Source organism: Oncorhynchus mykiss, chromosome 21, assembly GCF_057628025.1.
Source record: "Oncorhynchus mykiss isolate SJ-2025 chromosome 21, ASM5762802v1, whole genome shotgun sequence".
NCBI classification, from domain to species: Eukaryota; Metazoa; Chordata; class Actinopteri; order Salmoniformes; family Salmonidae; genus Oncorhynchus; species Oncorhynchus mykiss.
Window position 1 is genome coordinate 23,155,975 of NC_143042.1, and position 22,705 is coordinate 23,178,679.

A 22,705-nucleotide genomic window follows, 5' to 3' on the forward strand; every position below is an offset into this window, starting at 1 on the left:
GAAGTGATTGTGACTGTACTATCATTTAATCAACAGCAGAATAGATATCAATACCAAGGTAAACACTACCAAGGTAAGCTACATGTATACAGTACTGTTTGGGGTTGATAGAAAACATGCTGCAATAATCGCTTTACTTTATTTTTTAAATATTATTTTTCCTCGTCTGATTAATCATTTTCTTCCCGACACCAAAATCCATACTACTACAGTATGGCGGCACGTTTGTCGGTTTAATCCTAACTGGTGGTGTTGCAATGTGTTGCCATTAACAGAGCCTCTGTAGTTGGAAGGGAAACCAAGGCCTCTCTTCCTGCATGGATTCACAACACTAATGGGGTGTCATGATGATTCTTCAGCACACCGAGTGATCCGTCAGATGCTACCCAGCTGGGGGCTCATAGTGACTAGTGACTAGTGAGAGTGATACGGGGGCTTGGTGGGAGAGCTCTACTGACACCCCTAGGCTGGTTTGGTGTCATTAGCATTAGCAGCACAGCCAGCGTTGTTCTCGGTTTAACCTCCCTCTCTCTTAACTGCTGTACTGAATGGCTATCCTGTCCTGGAAATGCCAGCTAAGCCCCCAGTCTGTGCTCTACGCAGGAGCTCTTAATGCTCTCTTCCAACACACACACCTCCCTCTTTCTCTCCCTCTCTCTCTCTCTTTCTGCCACGCTCCCACGCTTGGGGAACAAGGCTCAACCGGTGGTGGTGGGAGAACCGGGACTGGAGTGTTTAGTGCTGTCGTCACTGCTCTTGATTGTTTGACCCTGGGAGAAAGTTCTGCCACAGGGGGAAATATGTGTCTGAAACCGAGGGGCTGGAACAGACAGAATAGGAGAGGGATACCACGAGCGTGAGAGCCTCGGCTCAGGCTTTGACCATTCAGCTACCGGACGCCAGTGAGTATGGTGTGAGCCTACATGTAAATTAGTGTAAGTTAGTATGTGTAGAAGAAAATCTGTGCATGTGTGTGTATGAGTGTATGTAAGAATGTGGGTGAAGCCTCCTGACATATTTTCACATCATTGCGACATCACATCACCTTGAGTCACATGTGCATTAAAGGTCTCCGACCTCCATTGCCGTCTATCTAAGTGGTGATAATTGCAAACAATAACTGTTAGTCTAGGGAACATAATATTCTAACTGAATTAATATCTGGTGTGTGTGACCAAAAATATCATCATGGATTAACCTTCTGTTATGCTATGACTCAACCTGGGTATTAATTTGTGGATGTCTATCATCAATGTATTACGAATTACAATTCGTACAATATGTTACAAAAATGCAACGTTACCAATTTGCTGTGGCTAATGTTAGCTAGGTGGCTAACGTTAGGTAGGAGGTTGACGTTAGCTAGGCTAGGGCTTAGGGTTAGGGGTTAAGGATAGGGTTAGGGATAGGGTTAAGGATAGAGTTAAAGATAGGTTAAATGGTTAAGTTTAGGGAATGTTCGAAGCGGGCCCTAATGGCTCAGTAATTGCTGTGTTCAGTAATCAAAAGCACTTTGATGAGTTTAGTTCATTGTGATGGGTGCAGGGCATGAAAGGAGTTCAGATAGCTTTTCAGAAAGAAACAAACTGGGCAACGCAGGTCTATTCAGCTAGAACTCAATTTCCAGCAACAGACAAAGGCAGACTGGGTGAGGCCCCTGTCAACACAGTGCACAGAGGTACTTAAACTACCATTGTGCTTTAATAAATTGTCGCCCTTTCACGATTCACTATTGCTTTTAAAATATGTTGAAATTTAGAAGAAAAAAAATACATTGAAATTGATATTTTTCACACTGAAGTCAGGACTTAATCAATCAGATTTCAAATTAATTTGGTTGGGGGCAGGTGATTCTCGTTTTCCTGGTAATTTCTCAACTGCGGTAAATTGCCTACATTGTGAAAACAGCCATTCAACCAGTTTTGAAAGGAGAAAACAGAATATTCTGCCCCATTGCACTTCATTGTAAAGTGCAAGGGAACCAATATATAAGTGCGCAACTGTATGTAAATGCAAGTTTGATGAAAGCTCCTCTACAACTTCTGCATCCCTCCGTTAAAACTACCTATTCATTGTATTATTATAGTGAACCAGATTGACCCAGACACAAACGGGTGACATAAGCACAAAAGGGGGGGAAACACAAACACACACACTTACGTCTACATCTGCCAGGGGCAGGTGTGTCAAGTCGGGCTGGATAGGATATAGAATAATATTCCATATGTAATCCCCTGTTATCTGCCCGCGTGACAGAGACTGACTTCCTGTTGCGAAGGTATTTCAATCAGATTAAAGACGGTATTAATCCAGAGACAGACTGACTCCACTCCTAATAACCAGTAGACACACACAGCATTATCCACAGCCTTACCAGCTGCGTTATCAGTCTCTACTCTTTTTAATAGATGTTCTATTGTGCAATACAAAAAAAGAACTGTTCCAAGAAATGTATCATTTCATTTTCATATACATGCCACACTAAATTAGTGAATTTATTTATTTTTTGGGGTGAGGGCCATGAACCCAATCAATATTATATATGGAGTGTGTAGAGCATTAACACCTGCTCTTTCCATGACATAGACTGACCAGGTGAATCCAGGTGAAAGCTATTATCCCTTATTGATGTCACTTGCTAAATCCACTTCAATCAATGTAGATGAAGGGGAGGAGACGGGTTAAAGAAGGATTTTTATGCCTTGAGACACCTGAGACATGGATTGTGTATGTGTGCCTTTCAGAGGTTGAATGGGAAAGACAAAAGATTTAAGCGCCTTTGAACAGGGTATAGTAGTAGGTGCCAGGCGCACCGGTTTGGGTCAAGAACTGCAACGCTGCTGAGTTATTCACGCTCAACAGTTTCCCGTGTGGATCAAGAATGGTCCACCACCCATAGGACATCCAGCCAACTTAACAACTCTGGGAAGCAACTCAATATTAGGAAGGTGTTCTTAATGTGTTGTCCAACATATCCACGGTGCTGGCATTATTCCAATTTGGCACATTGAGACAATTCTATTTTATCCACATCAAATCAGCAGTTATAATCTTAATTGCCACGTGTGTAAAAGCAATCACATTCATCATAAGGTATTACTTGTACTGAACCACACTTTTGTATTGAAGACCAAGTAATCATGGTGATTTCCATGAAATTTCAACTGAAAAAGTGAGACAAAAAAACTGTACATTCTGTATTTCTGTTACTAAGCAAGCATAGTATCACTGAGCATGCATGATCTCATGTAAAGGAAACTTTGGGCATCCCATCGTGATGTACCTGTACGTCACCTCATGATTCTCTTGCGCTGTCAGGTCAGAGAGGTCAGACGAGACCTTCCAAACACACGACTCAGACACATAGCCTAATTCTCACACTGAACATTATAAATACACTGAGCAGCATGTGCATTTTTACACTCAAGCCACAGGTGGCATCTAAACACACTGTCATTTAAACAATAAATAGCAAACAGTAAAATATATTAGAGTAAGATTCTATGACAGTTGACCACCCGAGTGGCGCAGCGGTCTAAGGCACTGCATCGCAGTGCTAGAGGCGTCACTAGAGACCCGGGTTTGATCCCGGGCCGTATTGAACAATGTTTGAACAATGTTTCCATTGGTGCGGCTGGCTTCCGGGTTCAGCGGGTGGGTGTTAAGGAGCCCGGTTTGGAGGGTCATGTTTCTCAGGATGCATGACTCGACCGTCACCTCCCGAGCCCTTAGTGGAGTTGCAACGATGAGACGAGATCGAAATTGGGGAGAAAAAATAATCATTGATGCTATGACAGTAAAGTTTTGAGAGCAGTAAAGGTGTGTGACCAATCCAGGTTCTGACTGCTGAGAGCAGGAAGGAGGGTGACTGACACTCAGTGGACACTCATAGGCAGAGCAATCTGATAAATGGACCTAGCAACAAAGCCTGGGTGCCAGTCTGTTTCTGCTCTCATATCAACTCCCTATGGAAATGTCATGCCAAACATGTTTAGCATGACATGGAGGGGAATAGCTAAATAGACTGGTACACAGGCTAACAATTGACTAGCACTGGCCCCAGGCTAATCAAACTGCAGTCATTTAATGTGATCAACAACATAAAACAAAACAAACATGAAAGGATTACTCGAGGGAGTGGTTCATTAGTCAACCTTAGTCATAATGAATTACGGTAAATAACACAAGTTGCCTTGTTTTGGTGTAAGACGTAGGCCTAAAAAACGTCAGAGAAAGGAAAATATTGAGGATTTAAAAGTTGATTATACGAGGAGCCAAAAAAAGCTTTCAGGCACTGAAACACTAAATAGACAATGAGGTGGGGTTTAACAAGAGAGGCCGCAGTGAAAGTCGTGTTACCCGTGCTGGTTACCGTAACTGCCTTGGCAGAAGGCTGTTAGGAGTGACTAAAGAGGGACTAAATAGTTTGTAGCAGTGGTTCTCAATCAGGGGTACTAGGCCTATCCACAGGTGGTACTTGAGAAGACTCATAAGACCCTAGTCCTACTGGTAAAATGCACGGGGTATAGTATTAGAAGGAGGACTAGCAGTGAATGCCAGGATGTAAACAAAGGGGAAACGGTTGTCAACTAGTGCTGGACTGACTGTACTTCATATTGGAAAACAAACCATCTTAATCACTAAAGTTTTTGGGGGATCCTGGTTACATAAATGCTGTCAATAATAATTTGCATATAATACAGAATTTAACATCCGGTCTCTGCTGGATTAAGTTATAAAAATGTAACACCGCTATTTTGCTGCTGGTTTCTGTGGGTTCCAGGTGTGGCTGAGAGACTGGAGGCTCAGGAGGCCAGAGGAAGATGTTGAACCCATGGGGGTTGTTCCTCTGCCAGCTGGTAATAAACACGTCCTACCATGTCATCAAAGGTAGGCCAGAGTTCAATCAAACTCTCACTGTGGGGAATAGCGGTCTTGCTTCTCAAGTTGCCTCAACATGAAACTGCAAATACTGTGTGACCACACTGGTATCATGTTATGGTTTTAGTAATTAACCACTTAAACCAAAACTACAATGCCACCTGGCCTAATAAAGAGAACAATGCTACTTATGGTTGAACCGCTAATGAACAATAAGTCATTGACATTTCATTTAAGTAATTTAATTGAGAGCAATTGACCCCAAATCTGTGTCTGTTGATTGACAGCCAGCCTCTGCCTGGGTGGGTCGGACATCTTTGCAACGGTGAGCGAGAACAGCCCCGTAGGAGAGTTCATAGCGAACCTCAGCATCATCGGAGACCCTACAGGAGTCAATAGCATTCGCTTGTGCCTCACCGGAGAGAATGCCAATTGGTTCTACCTTGAAGGGAGAACCATCAGGCTAAACTCATCCGTTTTAAGAGTCCTGGATCGAGAGGTAAGAAGACATCACGCTGTTGCTGTCCTTCTGTTTTAAGTCTTATACCAGAAAATCAGTTATCTGTTTTGATTGAATAGGACACATTAATATATTTGACAGTTAACAAGTCTAATTAATAGCTTTTTCTCTCCAAGCGCCAGGGATCTGTATTGATGGCAGCATTAACATGTTATGAAGATGACATAATACAGGTAAGGCATCTCAATTACTCCATTATCTCAACTAGGCCTACAGCATGTTATTCCCAACCTTTACATTTAGAATGTGAACCGACTCAAAATGAAGGAGAGGAAATACCTGCACTGAGTTTCTGAAAATACTGTTTTCTTTCACTAGAGTGAATACAGGGTCATAGTTGAGATCCTGAATGAAAACGACAACAAACCAAAGTTCTTTGAGAAGACTATACAACCACGTTACATAAGTGAGGTAAAGATACATCTCTAGATCACACTTTGATAATATAGATAATCTTGTGTTTCAGATGCATAATGACAGGTCTTCTGTATTTCATCAATCCTCAGCTCACTGCAGTCAACTCTGTAGTCTTCACTGTCAAGGCCATCGATGCTGATGGAGACACCATCACCTACATCATCGACAGAGCCTTGGTATGAAAAGTGGCACTGACAGATAGGGCTGCCGTGCTTCTAGCTCTTAAGAAACTTTGCAGTATATTTTTTTTATGTGTTATTTCGTACATTATTAGCCGCCCCCAAAAAATGGTGTTACTACATACAGCCGGGAATAACTTTTGGATATCAGAGCGGCAGTAACTCACCAGCAATACGACTAGGAATATGACTTTCCCAACTCGGATCCTTTGTTCGTACCCCCCAGGACAATTGAACTGATTCCAGAGGCTGATCCAAAACACCGCCGGTGGAGGAAAGGTACTCGGAGTGGACTTCTAGTCCGACTCAGGAGGCCTGCACTCCACCCACCACTTCCGAGTATATTACTCGCTAATGTTCAGTCTCTGGATAATAAAGTTGATGAGCTCAGGGCGAGGATTTCCTTCCAGAGAGACATCAAGGACTGTAACATACTCTGTTTCACGGAAACATCGGGATATACTGTCTGAGTCCATTCAGCCAGTTGGGTTCTCAGTTCATCGCGTAGACAGGAATACATATTCTTTCCGGGAAGAAGAAGGTCGGGGGTATATGTTTCATGATTAACTACTCATGGTGTAATTGAGCTAACATACAGAAACTCAAGTCCTTTTGTTCACCCGACTTAGAATGCCTCACAATCAAATGCCGACCGTATTACCCCGCAAGAGAATCCTCTTCGGTTATAGTCACAGCCGTGTATATTCCCCCTCAAGCAGACACCACGACAGCCCTCAAAGAACTTCACTGGACTTTATGCAAACTGGAAACCACATATCCTGAGGCCACATTTATTGTAGCTGGGGACTTTAACAGACCAAATTTGAGGAAAATGCTACCGAAGTTCTATCAACACATTGAATGTAGTATTCGCGCTGCTAAAACACTTGACCACTGCTACTACAACCCCCCCCCCCCGCACCCCCTACGGCAAATCTTATCATGACTCCATTTTGCTCCTCCCTTCCTATACGCAGAAACTCAAATAGGAAGTACCCGTGCTAAGGACTATTCAACGCTGGTCTGACCAATCGAAATCCAAGCTTCAAGATGATTTTGATCACGCGGACTGGGATATGTTCCGGGTAGCCTCCGAGTTTATCAGGAAGTGTATAGGAGTGTATGGGAGACTATTAAATCCTACATTAACCAGAAACCGTGGATAGATGGCAGCATTCGCACAAAACTGAAAGTGCGAACCATCGCATTTAACCATGGCAAGGTGACTGGGAATATGGCTGAATATAAACAGTGTAGTTATCTAATCCATAAGGCAATCAAAAAGGCAAAACGTCAGTATAGAGACAAAGTAGAGTCGCAATTCAATGGCTCAGACACGAGACGTATGTGGCAGGGTCTACAGACAATCACAGACTACAAAGGGAAAACCAGCCCCGTCGTGGATACGGACGTCTTGCTTCCGGACAAGCTAAACACCTTCTTCACCCGCTTTGAGGAAAACACAGTTCCACCGACGTGGCCCGCTACCACGGACTGTGGGCTCTCCTTCTCCGTGGCCGATGTGAGTAAGACATTTAAGCGTGTTAACCTTCGCATGGCTGCCGTGCCCAGACGGCATCCCTAGCCGCGTCCTCAGAGCATGCACAGACCAGCTGGCTGGAGTGTTTACGGATATATTCAATCTCTCCCTATCCCAGTCTGCTGTTCCCCATGCTCCAAAATGTCAACCATTGTTCCTGTACCCAAGAAAGCAAAGGTAACTGAACTAAATGACTATCGCCCCGTAGTACTCACTTCTGTCATCATGAAGTGTTTGCGAGACTAGTCAAGGATCATATCACCTCTACCTTACCTGGCACCCTAGAACCACTTCAATTTGCATACCACCCCAATAGATCCACAGACGATGCAATCGCCATCACACTGCACACTGGCCTTTCCCATCTGGACAAGAGGAATACCTATGTAAGAATGCTGTTCATTGACTATACTGTAGCTCAGCATTCAACACCATAGTACCCTCCAAGCTCATTATAAAGCTTGAGGCCCTGGGTCTGAACCCCGCCCTCTGAAATTGGGTCCTGGACTTCCTGACAGGCCAGCCCCTGGTGATGAAGGTAGGAAACAACACCTCCACTTCGCTGATCCTCAACACTGGGGCCCCACAAGGGTGCATTCTGAGCCCACTCCTGTACTTCCTGTTCACCCATGACTGCGTGGCCACGCACGCCTCCAACTCAATCATCAAGTTTGCAGATGACACAACAGAAGTAGGACTGATTACCAACAATAACGAGACAACCTACAGGGAGGAGGTGAGGGCCCTGGGAGTGTGGTGCCAAGAAAATAAACTCTCACCCAACATCATCAAAACAAAGGAGCTGATCGTGAACTTCGGGAAACAGCAGAGGGAGCACCCCCCTATCCACATCAACAGGACCTCTGCGTACACATCACTCACAAACTGAAATGGTCCACCCACACAGACAGTGTGGTGAAGAAGGCGCAACGGCGGCCTCAAGAGGCTGAAGAAATTTGACTTGGCACCTAAAACCCTCACAAACTTTTACAGATGCACAATTGATAGCATCATGTTGGGCTGTATCACCACTTGGTACGGCAACTGCACCGACCGCAACCGCGGGGCACTCCAAAAGGTGGGCGGTCTGCCCAACGCATCACCGGGGGCAAACTACCTGCCCTCCAGGACACCTACAGCACCCGATGTCACAAGAAGGCCAACAACACCATCAAGGACAACAAACACCCGAGTCACTGCCTGTTCACCCCGCTATCATCCAGAAGGCGAGGTCAGTAAAGGTGCATCCAAGCTGGGATCGAGAGACTGAAAAACAGCTTCTATCTCAAGGCCATCAGACTGTTAAATATCCATAACTAGCACATTAGAGGCTGCTTCCCTATATACATAGACTTGAAATTACTGTTCACTTTAATAATGAAACACTAGTCACATTAATAATGTTTACATATTTTCATTACTCATCTCATATGTATATACTGTATTCTATCCTATTCTACTGTACAGTGCCTTGCGAAAGTATTCGGCCCCCTTGAACTTTGCGACCTTTTGCCACATTTCAGGCTTCAAACATAAAGATATAAAACTGTATTTTTTTGTGAAGAATCAACAACAAGTGGGACACAATCATGAAGTGGAACGACATTTATTGGATATTTCAAACTTTTTTAACAAATCAAAAACTGAAAAATTGGGCGTGCAAAATTATTCAGCCCCTTTACTTTCAGTGCAGCAAACTCTCTCCAGAAGTTCAGTGAGGATCTCTGAATGATCCAATGTTGACCTAAATGACTAATGATGATAAATACAATCCACCTGTGTGTAATCAAGTCTCCGTATAAATGCACCTGCACTGTGATAGTCTCAGAGGTCCGTTAAAAGCGCAGAGAGCATCATAAAGAACAAGGAACACACCAGGCAGGTCCGAGATACTGTTGTGAAGAAGTTTAAAGCCGGATTTGGATACAAAAAGATTTCCCAAGCTTTAAACATCCCAAGGAGCACTGTGCAAGCGATAATATTGAAATGGAAGGAGTATCAGACCACTGCAAATCTACCAAGACCTGGCCGTCCCTCTAAACTTTCAGCTCATACAAGGAGAAGACTGATCAGAGATGCAGCCAAGAGGCCCATGATCACTCTGGATGAACTGCAGAGATCTATAGCTGAGGTGGGAGACTCTGTCCATAGGACAACAATCAGTCGTATATTGCACAAATCTGGCCTTTATGGAAGAGTGGCAAGAAGAAAGCCATTTCTTAAAGATATCCATAAAAAGTGTTGTTTAAAGTTTGCCACAAGCCACCTGGGAGACACACCAAACATGTGGAAGAAGGTGCTCTGGTCAGATGAAACCAAAATGGAACTTTTTGGCAACAATGCAAAACGTTATGTTTGGCGTAAAAGCAACACAGCTGAACACACCATCCCCACTGTCAAACACGGTGGTGGCAGCATCATGGTTTGGGCCTGCTTTTCTTCAGCAGGGACAGGGAAGATGGTTAAAATTGATGGGAAGATGGATGGAGCCAAATACAGGACCATTCTGGAAGAAAACCTGATGGAGTCTGCAAAAGACCTGAGACTGGGACGGAGATTTGTCTTCCAACAAGACAATGATCCAAAACATAAAGCAAAATCTACAATGGAATGGTTCAAAAATAAACATATCCAGGTGTTAGAATGGCCAAGTCAAAGTCCAGACCTGAATCCAATCGAGAATCTGTGGAAAGAACTGAAAACTGCTGTTCACAAATGCTCTCCATCCAACCTCACTGAGCTCGAGCTGTTTTGCAAGGAGGAATGGGAAAAAAAATCAGTCTCTCGATGTGCAAAACTGATAGAGACATACCCCAAGCGACTTACAGCTGTAATCGCAGCAAAAGGTGGCGCTACAAAGTATTAACTTAAGGGGGCTGAATAATTTTGCACGCCCAATTTTTCAGTTTTTGATTTGTTAAAAAAGTTTGAAATATCCAATAAATGTCGTTCCACTTCATGATTGTGTCCCACTTGTTGTTGATTCTTCACAAAAAAATACAGTTTTATATCTTTGTGTTTGAAGCCTGAAATGTGGCAAAAGGTCGCAAAAGTTCAACGGGGCCGAATACTTTCGCAAGGCACTGTAACTTAGTCTATGCCGCTCTGACATTGCTCGCCCAAGTATTTATATATTCTTAATTCCATTCCTTTACTTTAGATTTGTGTGAAGCTAGAAACACAAGCATTTCGCTACACCAGCAATAACATCTGCTAAACACGTTTATGGGACAAATACATTTTGATTTGATTTGACATTACCATGAGCTTGAATTTACAGAGAATCATTATGGGACCGTGTGTGACAGAATTTAGAGAGTATGAAGAGTTAATTGACAGCAGTCAAACTGTATTTTTACCAATAAAACTCCTCACTCTCTAGTAGGCACTTCACCACAGTGTTGAATCCTGTTGTCATGTTCCTGTTTATTTCAAACAACAACCCAATATATCCACAACCCAACATCTACTCAAATGAAATCTATTTGAAATGCTCCTGTACTTCCTAACCTTGCTGATTACACCTCTGTGTCAATCGCTCGGTAGACCATCTGTGCACTAAATTAATGAGAGTTCATTTCCATGTTTCCTCTCATCCCAGCCTGATGCCAGCTATTTCAGGATAGACCTACCCAACAGTGGTAAAGTGATCCTGGACAAGCCATTGGACTATGAGACCAAAACCCAGCTGCAGCTAGTCATCTACGCTGTGGTAAGACCTGCTACTTATCAGACCTGGGTTCGAATAGTATGTGTTTTCTTTCAAATACTTTGAGCGTCTGATTGAGCCTGTCTGAGGTACCAGACGGACGGGGTTGCACTTCTTGGACTATTTAAGTGAGCTCATTGAGTCAGACATGCTCAATCAAGCACACCTGAAAATGTTTAAAGAAAACAAATACCATTTGAACCCATTTCTGCTACTAATCCCCTTTTTCATTAATCAACAAGAACACATTGAGGTCAGAGGCCAATAATTCTGAAAGCCAGAGGCTATAACTGTGTACTCCCTGCCTAGTCATATAATTGAAAATGATAATCTGAAAATATGTAATCTATTACTATGCCACTGCCTGACTAGACGTGTATTATAATCTACTCAACTATTTATGAGTAAAGCCATCCTCAAATACTCTGTGGAGAGCAACCGATCATAAATAGTTACAATGCAAAGTACATTTCATCTTGCAGGCAGCATCATTCTCTAACCTTAAATCTCAAATGATGTGGAAGGACATGGCTGGGCTAAATACTGGTCTCCCGACCATGTCTTTGTCTTCTCTTACCGGAAAAACACATGGATTTCATGTGACCCCGTGATTTTGTGTGATCTCATGTGATCTAATGTCATTTCATGTGAAGTTAATGTAATAGCATGCGACAACATAAAACCACATGTGACAACATGTGAGCACATGGGAGAACATTATCTCATGTGAAACAAATGTGGAATAAATGTGACAACATGGGGATGAAACATTTCTACATGCAATACCATGACACTACACATGTAGTGACTGTATTTTCTTGACTGTATTTTCAACAAGGTTGGGATTTAATTTTAAGTCCAAAGTGTAGCAATACAGTCGAAATCGGTTACTGACACAGACATTGTGGCATAGCAGGAAGATCGGAATGCTGTAAACCAAGAGGTTGTGAGTTAAAATCCCAGGTAAGACATGTTGAATAATAATGACTGTATAAATAAACATACACAATGTAGTATTGTTTGTGAAAGTGTGTCAGATATGTAAGTTGAAAACACCATGTTAAAAGTGCTGAGTGTGTCACGACTCTGGATGTGGCCCAGATGCAGAAACAGGAGGCGGATTGTTATAATAAATATTCTGAGAATCTAACTAAGGGGCAGGCAAAGGGCAGGTCGAGGACAGGCAGAGGATCGTAATCCAAGTCAGAGTCAATCAGGGACAGAACGGCAGGCAGGCTCAGGGTCAGGACAGACAGAAAGGTCAGCACCGGGTAGAATAGAAAACAAAAACTTGAGAACAGGAGAAACATGCTGGTAAGACCTGACAAGACGAACTGGCAACAGACAAACAGAAAACGCAGGTATAAATACACAGGGGATAATGAGTCAAAAATAGGAGACACCTGGTGGGGGGGTGGAGATAAGCACAAGACAGGTGAACAGATCAGGGTGACAGAGGATGTATCATAATGAGTCATTATTGTTCGCAGGGCATCACCTGTGAAATCTCATGTGAACATTTGAATCCACATGTGAAAGGTTATGTGATCGCGTGAACATTCACATTAGAAACGTCATGTGAAATGTCATCACATGTGAAGTGTTCCAAAAACACATGGTTTCACGTGATTTCACATGTGCAAAACATGTAAAGATGTGAAATGTGAAATTGTGATTTTCCACATGTGAAATCAATGTGGTTTTGTGGGTTTGCTCTCAGTCTTGCTGGGTGGAAGAGTTTTCCATTATATTGGGTATCATTACTGAAGCTTAAGTAAAAAATAATAATAAATATCTACTCCAGGAAACCAACACCAAGGAGTGGTACAACACTTCCGCCTCTCTGACTGTGCACGTGAAGGACGGGGACGACCAGTACCCTCAGTTCCTACCGTGCACACCCATCTCCCAGGACAACAAACACACGGTTGTCTGCACCAATCCCGTCTACACAGTCAACATCACAGAAAAGGACCAGGTCATGACTGCTGCTTAGTTCTTTCATTGTAGAATTTGAATTATATGGATGTGCATACTGCATACACTATTGATTTATTTTTATTTTTTATTAACCCTTAATATATGTTAACCAGGAAAGACACTTGAAGTTAGAAATCTCTTTTGCGAGGGCAACCTAGCAGGAGTCAAGATCTAACAATTGATTGATTGAACAATCCATGTGGATTCTAAGATGCAGTAATTCTCTGGTTTCAGGACATGTTACTGAATTTCTCTCCTGGTCCAATTCATGCCGAAGATGGAGACAGAAGCCTTGATACGCCTTTGCTCTACTCCATTCTCTCAGGTGTGGGCCTACCTAATAGTGTCTGCTTAATCCATAGTCGCCAATAGGCATTTTCAAGGCCTATTGAGAGGCCAGTAGACTGCTCTGACGTTTCTTTTTTGAAAGGATTGCATTGCAGCCTTACACTTGACAGAAGTGAACTCATGTGGTCATTCTGTGTGATATCCCGGTGGCCTGTGTATTTACCTGTAACACATGTGCCTCAGGTGCTGACAAAAACAGGTTTCAGATTGACAACCGAACAGCAGAGATCACATTGACTAGACGGGTGGAAAACAGACACATGACACCTACATTCCGACTACGCATCATGGTAAGAAAATCTTGAATGAAACAACGATAAAAGCACTAGTATCAGTAGCGTTCCTAATCAAAAAGCCACAAATAAGACAATAAGCGCGTTACTAAGAGCCTTTTAAAATCTAATTTGGTAACCAAATAGATCTGAAATGGGATCTTCCTGGACTGTTTGACATTGAAAACACAATCAATCATGTACAGGCATCTCAGCTGAATGACCCAAAGAAGTACAGTGTGGCGACAGCGCTGGTCCGGGTGCTAGCAGAGAACCGGTTCCCTCCCCTCTTCAACAGAACCACGTACAAGGGCTTCATCGTCGAGAACTCCAGTCCTGCCACGCTAGTCTCCACCTATGGGAACGAGGTGCTTCTCATCCAAGCCATTGACCAGGACTTTGTAGATGTAAGCGATGGGATAATGTGTGTGTCTGACTACATTTAGTTAGTTTAAAGGGATAATAAACAAAAGTATTTTCATCCCATCTTGGTTCCTGGTACATCATCTCTCGGTTTAACTTCCCTCCATTTACAGGGGGTGAATCCAAAAATGCATTACTCTCTCCCGCCCACATCAGCCACAACTGCACTGTACCACATCACCCAGGAAGGGGTTATCATCGCTAAGACCGACCGCCTACGACCCTTCGAGAGGCACTTCCTAGAGGTACGATCATAGTCAGCCAAATATATACGGAACAAAAATATAAAATATAAAACGCAACATGCAATTACAGTTACAGTTCATATGATGAAATCAGTCAATTGAAATAAATTAATTTGGCCCTAATCTATTTATTTCACATGACTGGGAATACAGCTATGCATCTGTTGGTCACAGATACCTTAAAAAACGGTAGGAGCGTGGATCAGAAAACCAGTCAGTATCTGGTGTGACCACCATCTGCCTCATGCAGTGCGACACAACTCCTTCACATACAGTTGATCAGGCTGTTGATTGGGGCCTGTGGAATGTTGTCCCACTTCCTCTTCAATGGCTCTGCAAAGTTGCTGGATATTGGCAGGAACTGGAATTCGCTGTCGTACACACTTCAATTCAGAGCATTCCAAACTTGCTCAATGGGTGACATGTCTGGTGAGTATACAGGCCACGGAAGAACTGGGACAATTTCAGCTTCCAGGAATTGTGTACAGATTCTTTCGACATGGGGCCGTGCATTACCATGCTGAAACATAAGATGAATGGCACGACTATGGGCTTCAAGATCTTGTCACATTATCTCTTTGCATTCAAATTGCCATCAATAAAATCGTGTTCGTTGTCCATAGCATATGCCTGCCCATTGCATAACCCCACTGCCACCATGGGGCACTCTGTTCACAATGTTGACATCAGCAAACCGCTCACCCCCACGACGCCATACACGTGGTCTGCGGTTGTGAGGCCGGTTGGATGTACTGCTAAATTCTCTACAACGACGTTGGGAGGCGGTTTATAGTTGAGAAATAAACATTAAATTCTCTGGCAACAGCTCTGGTGGACATTCCTGCAGTCAGCATGCCAATTGCACACTCCCTCAAAATTTGAGACATCTGTGGCACTGTGTTGCACATTTTAGAGTGGACTTTTATTGCCCCCAGCACAAAGTGCACCTGTGTAATGATCATGCTGTTTAATAATCTTCTTGATATGCCAGACCTGACAGGTGGATGGGTTATCTTGGCAAAGGTCAAATGCTCACTAAGAGGGATAAACAAATTTGTGCACAACATTTGAGAGAAATAAGCTTTTTGTGCATTTGGAACATTTCTGGGATATTTTATTTCAGCACATGAAACATGGGCCCAACACTTTACATGTTGCGTTTATATATTTTTTCAGTGTAAAAACCTGGATTTGTTAAACAGGGACAGCTGGTTTTACTAGTCGTCCCTGGCTAACTGTATAGCTAGGTTAGGCCAGTAAGTGGCCCAGTAGTAATACAACTGTAGGTAACACACACATTGAAATTAGCTTAATTGAACATTAGGGTTACAAATACACATAGAAGCCTTTTTTGTCTCTAATCTACAGCTCTCTGTAATATCATTATTTATCCTATAGGTGGTCGCTATGGATGAGGAATCAGGTGAGGTTGCAAAAGCCTCAGTCGACATAGAGCTGCTACAAAGAGGCCAGCCAGGTAAGTACTGAGCAGGACTGACACGTCAAAGGGGAAGGGGCGGGTGAGGATACAGGTACCCCACATACAGACCACACATCAGCTCTTTGATAGGTAGGGAAAGTCACAATGACAGTGTAAGGGGTTTCTTCCATTGACGGAGAGGCGGACCAAAGCGCAGCATGGTTATTTTGACTCATGTTTTAATAAATCACTTCACATGAACAAACTAACAAACTAACAAGAAACGTGAAAACCCAAAACAGCCCTATCTGGTACAAAACACAGAGACAAGAACACTCACCCACAAACACACAGTGAAACCCAGGCTACCTAAGTATGATTCTCAATCAGAGACAACTAATGACACCTGCCTCTGATTGAGAATCATACTAGGCCAAAACATAGAAATACCCAAATCATAGAAAAACAAACATAGACTGCCCAGCCCAACTCACGCCCTGACCATACTAAATAATGACAAAACAAAAGGAAATAAAGGTCAGAACGTGACAGACAGTAGTGTGCACACACAACATATGGAGCTGATCAACACTGGTTAATACCACTAGGACTCTCTGAATGTCAATAAAGAACAATACTATTTTCTTACAGTGTGGCCTGTAGATGCAGGAAAGACATCAATTGAACTCGACCAAAACAATGGAAATGCCATGGCAACTATACTCACGTTTCCCCCATGGGGGGGAAAGATTCAGAATCTCTTAATTGGCCCCCATCAAAACCAGTCTACAGTTAGGCTATGGTATTTTCCGCTATTTTGGGATAAAAATCTGGGATAAAAAGTGCTTGTATGGATGTCAACCCCAATACATGTTCATGTCATTGTCACCATCCAACCCCATTACACTTAAAAACGGCTTCAAGGATCACCACAGATTTCAACATGCTATGCTACCAGCTCACATGAATGGCAGTTAACAGAAATCTTTTCTAACCCCGAAATTGACTATATCTAAATGTTATGCATCAAAAACAGCCAAACTGTTTAGTACTACATTGTGGGCCTGTTAAAACACAAAAAACACGACGGATTTTTACAAACAACCACTAAAATCAGTTTCTGGGATGTACGCTAAATGACGGCGTCCTTGTTCTTTCTCCCCACGGTCTGCATTCCAAATGACTGACACTCTTGATAAAGATGAGCAAAAACTACTGTATAAAATATATAATTAGAAAAAGGAGCTACAGTATATTGTATGTTCCCCCCAGAAAAAGGGAAATTATATTATTTTATGCTAATACAATTGCTCAGAGAAAGAGGTTTTGTTTGACAAGTAATATAATATGTACAGTGCCTTGCGAAAGTATTCGGCCCCCTTGAACTTTGCGACCTTTTGCCACATTTCAGGCTTCAAACATAAAGATATAAAACTGTATTTTTTTGTGAAGAATCAACAACAAGTGGGACACAATCATGAAGTGGAACGACATTGATTGGATATTTCAAACTTTTTTTTTTAACAAATCAAAAACTGAAAAATTGGGCGTGCAAAATTATTCAGCCCCCTTAAGTTAATACTTTGTAGCGCCACCTTTTGCTGCGATTACAGCTGTAAGTCGCTTGGGGTATGTCTCTATCAGTTTTGCACATCGAGAGACTGACATTTTTTCCCATTCCTCCTTGCAAAACAGCTCGAGCTCAGTGAGGTTGGATGGAGAGCATTTGTGAACAGCAGTTTTCAGTTCTTTCCACAGATTCTCGATTGGATTCAGGTCTGGACTTTGACTTGGCCATTCTAACACCTGGATATGTTTATTTTTGAACCATTCCATTGTAGATTTTGCTTTATGTTTTGGATCATTGTCTTGTTGGAAGACAAATCTTCGTCACAGTCTCAGGTCTTTTGCAGACTCCATCAGGTTTTCTTCCAGAATGGTCCTGTATTTGGCTCCATCCATCTTCCCATCAATTTTAACCATCTTCCCTGTCCCTGCTGAAGAAAAGCAGGCCCAAACCATGATGCTGCCACCACCATGTTTGACAGTGGGGATGGTGTGTTCAGCTGTGTTGCTTTTACGCCAAACATAATGTTTTGCATTGTTGCCAAAAAGTTCAATTTTGGTTTCATCTGACCAGAGCACCTTCTTCCACATGTTTGGTGTGTCTCCCAGGTGGCGTTTGGCAAACTTTAAACAACACTTTTTATGGATATCTTTAAGAAATGGCTTTCTTCTTGCCACTCTTCCATAAAGGCCAGATTTGTGCAATATTGTTGTTGTCCTATGGACAGAGTCTCCCACCTCAGCTGTAAATCTCTGCAGTTCATCCAGAGTGATCATGGGCCTCTTGGCTGCATCTCTGATCAGTCTTCTCCTTGTATGAGCTGAAAGTTTAGAGGGACGGCCAGGTCTTGGTAGATTTGCAGTGGTCTGATACTCCTTCCATTTCAATATTATCGCTTGCACAGTGCTCCTTGGGATGTTTAACGCTTGGGAAATCTTTTTGTATCCAAATCCGGCTTTAAACTTCTTCACAACAGTATCTCGGACCTGCCTGGTGTGTTCCTTGTTCTTCATGATGCTCTCTGCGCTTTTGACGGACCTCTGAGACTATCACAGTGCAGGTGCATTTATACAGAGACTTGATTACACACAGATGGATTGTATTTATCATTATTAGTCATTTAGGTCAACATTGGATCATTCAGAGATCCTCACTGAACTTCTGGAGAGAGTTTGCTGCACTGAAAGTAAAGGGGCTGAATAATTTTGCACGCCCAATTTTTCAGTTTTTGATTTGTTAAAAAAGTTTGAAATATCCAATAAATGTCGTTCCACTTCATGATTGTGTCCCACTTGTTGTTGATTCTTCACAAAAAAATACAGTTTTATATCTTTATGTTTGAAGCCTGAAATGTGGCAAAAGGTCGCAAAGTTCAAGGGGGCCGAATACTTTCGCAAGGCACTGTATATATATTTTAAGCTAGGGGTCAAAATGATTGGTACCCTGTTTTAAATGCCTTACCTTGCGAGGATAACGGCACAGAGCCTTTCTAAAATGTCCTTTATATCCTTCCTATGCGCTTATGGATTGCCCTCCTCAATTCAAACCACAGGTTTTCAATGTGTTTTAAGTCCGGAGACTACTATTGCAAAATGCAAAATGTTGATTTTGTGGCCAATTAACTATTTCTTTGTGGCTTTTAATGTGTGGTTGGTCTATTCATTAAATATTTGTGACCTTGTGATCTCCCAGTTCACCCCCCCCCCCCCCCCCCCCGGTCAATCATGCCACTCCAGGCAACATGAATACAATACGATGGACGTCAAGCTGCTCGAATTTCCCAGAATGTATTTTCTCCCCATTCAAAGAAGTGTAGACTGAGCGACTGCTTACAAACCAGACACAGACTTTCTCTTCATCTGGGCGTCAGGCACAACGTTTGGATGAATGAATAGGACTCTGCAGGGCTATGAGCACGAGCCAGTGCAAAGTGAAGATAATGGACCAGTTGTGCGGGCAGTTGGACTTCATACTCTAAACGTCTCTCCTATCCCTCCATCCTTTCCTCCATAGTTCCACGGACACCTTTCGGAGAAGAGCGGTTGTTCAGAGACCTGGATGTGAGGATGGCTGGCGGTATCATGGGTGGGATGCTGCTGCTGTTAGTGGCCATCCTGTTCCTGCTGATCCGATGGGCCAAGAGGAGACGGAGACGGGACCCGGCCAGACGAGGGGCTGTCATCCTGGGGAAGCACCCCAATGTGGTAAGGGCTGCTCCATGTACACATAACACACACTGTATCCACACACATGACTCTCACACACACACAGGAGCAACTAAAGCGCGCACACAAGTGAAAGAAATATATTGATCCAGGTGTTGAAATATTGAATGACCATTTGCTGGCCAGTTGCGACTGAAGGAATGGCCAGGAATGGCAAAGACACATAAAGTATAAGCATGCAACAACATGTAAACCCACTGAGTATTACAGTCAAACACAATGAAGCAACTGAGGATAGTTCGCTTATACAACCCTAATCTGAGCTAAATGTGTCATTAACCAGGTTTTCATCCAAACTTCTTATGCAAGTTTTTTTTTTTTAAAGCTGTTGGTGAACTTTCCAAATTTCGACAAAACCAAATACCAAAAGTGGGATATTTTTGTGTCGTCAAATTAATTATGCGAGAAATACCGGAGGAAACACCTTTATGGGCAAATATTGATACAATAACCATGATATTGAAGTAAACTTGAAGTCACGCAATGATATACTGTGTGGTCCTCCCACTACGACTCGGGAAGCCATGCAGTTTGTTAGACTACTGATGAAATGAATGATGATGAACTTCACAGCGTGGTGAAAGTGCACGGTGATCTTAATGCTCCTCTCCAATAAATATCAAAGGGTCTGATTCTGGTGACATGATGATCGATGCTTGACTGCCATTTGACAAGTAAAAATATCCTCACTTCTTATCTATAATAATCTCATCACGAAAACGAGCCTACCCGCACTGTATCCGAGAGCTGTTGGCTAGAACGCACGTGCCAATACCATAGTAGGCACATTTGCTATTTAACACAACAGTGTTTGTCAACAAGTCCATTTGGTGGAAACCACACTGGTTGTGAAAATGCACATATTTTCTATATGCAGGTTTTAGAATATTGGTATGACAATCGGTCGCCAATTGGATGGAAACCTAGCTACTGTCAAATCTAAACTAATCGACCACTTATCTAAACTACAGTGTAATTAATACAAGGCAAAAAAAACATTGAGACTAATATATATATTTTTCAACATGTCTGTAACGCCATATCAACTACCTTTATTTATCTAGGAAAGTCAGTTAAGCAAAACTCAGCATTTCAGACAGTCTTTCCTTCCTCCCGTCCTCACTCTCTCCCTCTATGCCCCTGATGTCTTTTTTCACTAATGCTGTTTATATAGAGCTTAAGGGGGTTCCAGATGGTGAGTTCTCATGAAAGCATTGCTTTGACGTACTCACTAGAGTGATGTTGTGGTTGTGACAGTGAGGTGGTGTAATGTGTGTTAAATGTTTACATGTGACGCACTTCCATTGCATAATTATGTAAATTGAAGTATGGCACCTGTGGTTGTACTGTGACGTCGTGGTTCTGCATTGTGTTTTGTTTTCCCAAGATGCAGCAACAAGTGGGGCAGTGACATTTCCGTTGTTGTTTTGGCTCTGTACTCCAGCACTTTGGACTTCAAATGATACATCGACTGAGGTTAAAGTGCAGACTGTCAGCTTTCATTTTGCACCATTTTAGGGGACCAAAAGTATTGGGACAAATTCACTTATGTGTATTAAAGTAGTAAAAAGATAAGTGGTCCCATATTCGTAGCACGCAATGATTACAGAAAGCTTGTGACTCTACAAATTTGTTGGATGCATTTGCTGTTTTTTTGGTTGTAGTTCAGATTATTTTGTACCCAACAGAAATGAATGGTAAATAATGTATTGTGTCATTTTGGAGTCACTTTTATGTTTCTAAACATTTCTACATTAATGTGGATGCTACCATCATTATGAATCATTCTGAATGAATCGTGAATAATGATGAGTGAGAAAGTTAGACGCACAAATATCATACCCCCAAGATATTCTAATCAAAAAACAGGGGAGGCTAGCATTTTTGGTGGGTATGATATTTACGCCTCTGTACCTTTCTCACTATCAGGTTGATAGGGGTGGTCTCATAGGTTGATAGGGGTGGTCTGGTGGGTGACCCGGCCTATGGAGTGCCTGTCCAGCGCTCTAACACCCATGGAAATGGAGAGGGGTTGAGTGGGGATGCCCAGCTCGGACTCCAGGGTAACATCCATAGAACTCATATCAGCCCCCAAGTCGATGAGTATCTGGAGGAACTTGGACTGGTCGCCCCACAGCAGGGTGGCATGGAGGGGGGTGAGTAGGAGGAGAAGCAACATTGTACATACCCACCATACCCACCAGAGTACTCATTCCTACCAATTAGCTAGGTCTCTTGAAGGGACAGGTAGACACATAATGACCGGCAGTATAGCAATACAAACAACTCTGGGTGTTAAGTCTGTCTCCGCATTCGGCTGGAGACAGCCTTGCCCTGCAGAGCTGCATCGGCTTGGGAAGGGTCAAATCAGCAGTCTTCGGAGGCTCTTGGAGGAACTCGGGTAAGCTCGGATCCTCTCGGAGACGAAGATGCCGGGGACTTCCAGAGTTCATCGGATGCAAGGTGGGATTCTTGAGTGAGCGTTTGGGACCACAATCAGACCTCTTCTCCCTCCTACGGTCCCGTAGCTAACCGAATGGTTAAAGCGATGAGTGAGTTGAGATCCGTCGGAAGTTCCCAGGCTGCAAGCTCGTCCTTTACTTCCTCCGATAATCCGTGCAGGAACGCGTCGAACAGTGCTTCCGGGTTCCAGGCACCCTCCTCTGGTAGTGTGCGGAAATCCACTGCATAGTCTACCACACAGAGGAAGTCCTGCCGAAGCTGGAGTAACTTCCGGGGAGCCTCTCTCCTGGACACCGGAGCCTTGAAAACTTCTCTCACCTCCTCCACGAATACCTCCAGACTGAGGCAGACGGCAGATTGTTGCTCCCACACCACCGTGGCTCAGGCGAGTGCCCCCCGGACATCAGCTTAAATGATGTACGCAATCTTCGAGCGGTCCGAGGGGAATGAAGAAGGCTGCAGCTCGCCCGGCAGGTTCTGGAATCTCCATCGTAGTGCTCCGGGGGAGGTAAGCGG

The 22,705-nt window shown here is 43.1% G+C and overlaps 1 protein-coding gene across 2 annotated transcripts in view; it reads left to right on the forward strand.

Annotated features, from left to right (window-relative positions):
* Positions 1-469: 469 nt before the first annotated feature.
* Positions 470-22,705, forward strand: part of LOC110500259 (cadherin-related family member 5-like) — a 28,610-nt gene continuing 6,374 nt past the window's right edge. For both annotated transcript variants that reach the window (XM_090214294.1, XM_021577518.3), the window contains exons 1-14: positions 470-902; positions 4,784-4,890; positions 5,169-5,380; positions 5,518-5,574; positions 5,720-5,812; positions 5,908-5,994; positions 11,139-11,249; positions 13,051-13,224; positions 13,461-13,551; positions 13,758-13,864; positions 14,053-14,253; positions 14,383-14,514; positions 15,913-15,991; positions 19,515-19,705. In XM_090214294.1, the coding sequence (XP_090070420.1) occupies positions 4,824-4,890; positions 5,169-5,380; positions 5,518-5,574; positions 5,720-5,812; positions 5,908-5,994; positions 11,139-11,249; positions 13,051-13,224; positions 13,461-13,551; positions 13,758-13,864; positions 14,053-14,253; positions 14,383-14,514; positions 15,913-15,991; positions 19,515-19,705 (1,602 nt within the window). In that variant the 5' untranslated portion in view covers positions 470-902; positions 4,784-4,823. The remainder of the gene's footprint in view (positions 903-4,783; positions 4,891-5,168; positions 5,381-5,517; positions 5,575-5,719; positions 5,813-5,907; positions 5,995-11,138; positions 11,250-13,050; positions 13,225-13,460; positions 13,552-13,757; positions 13,865-14,052; positions 14,254-14,382; positions 14,515-15,912; positions 15,992-19,514; positions 19,706-22,705) is intronic.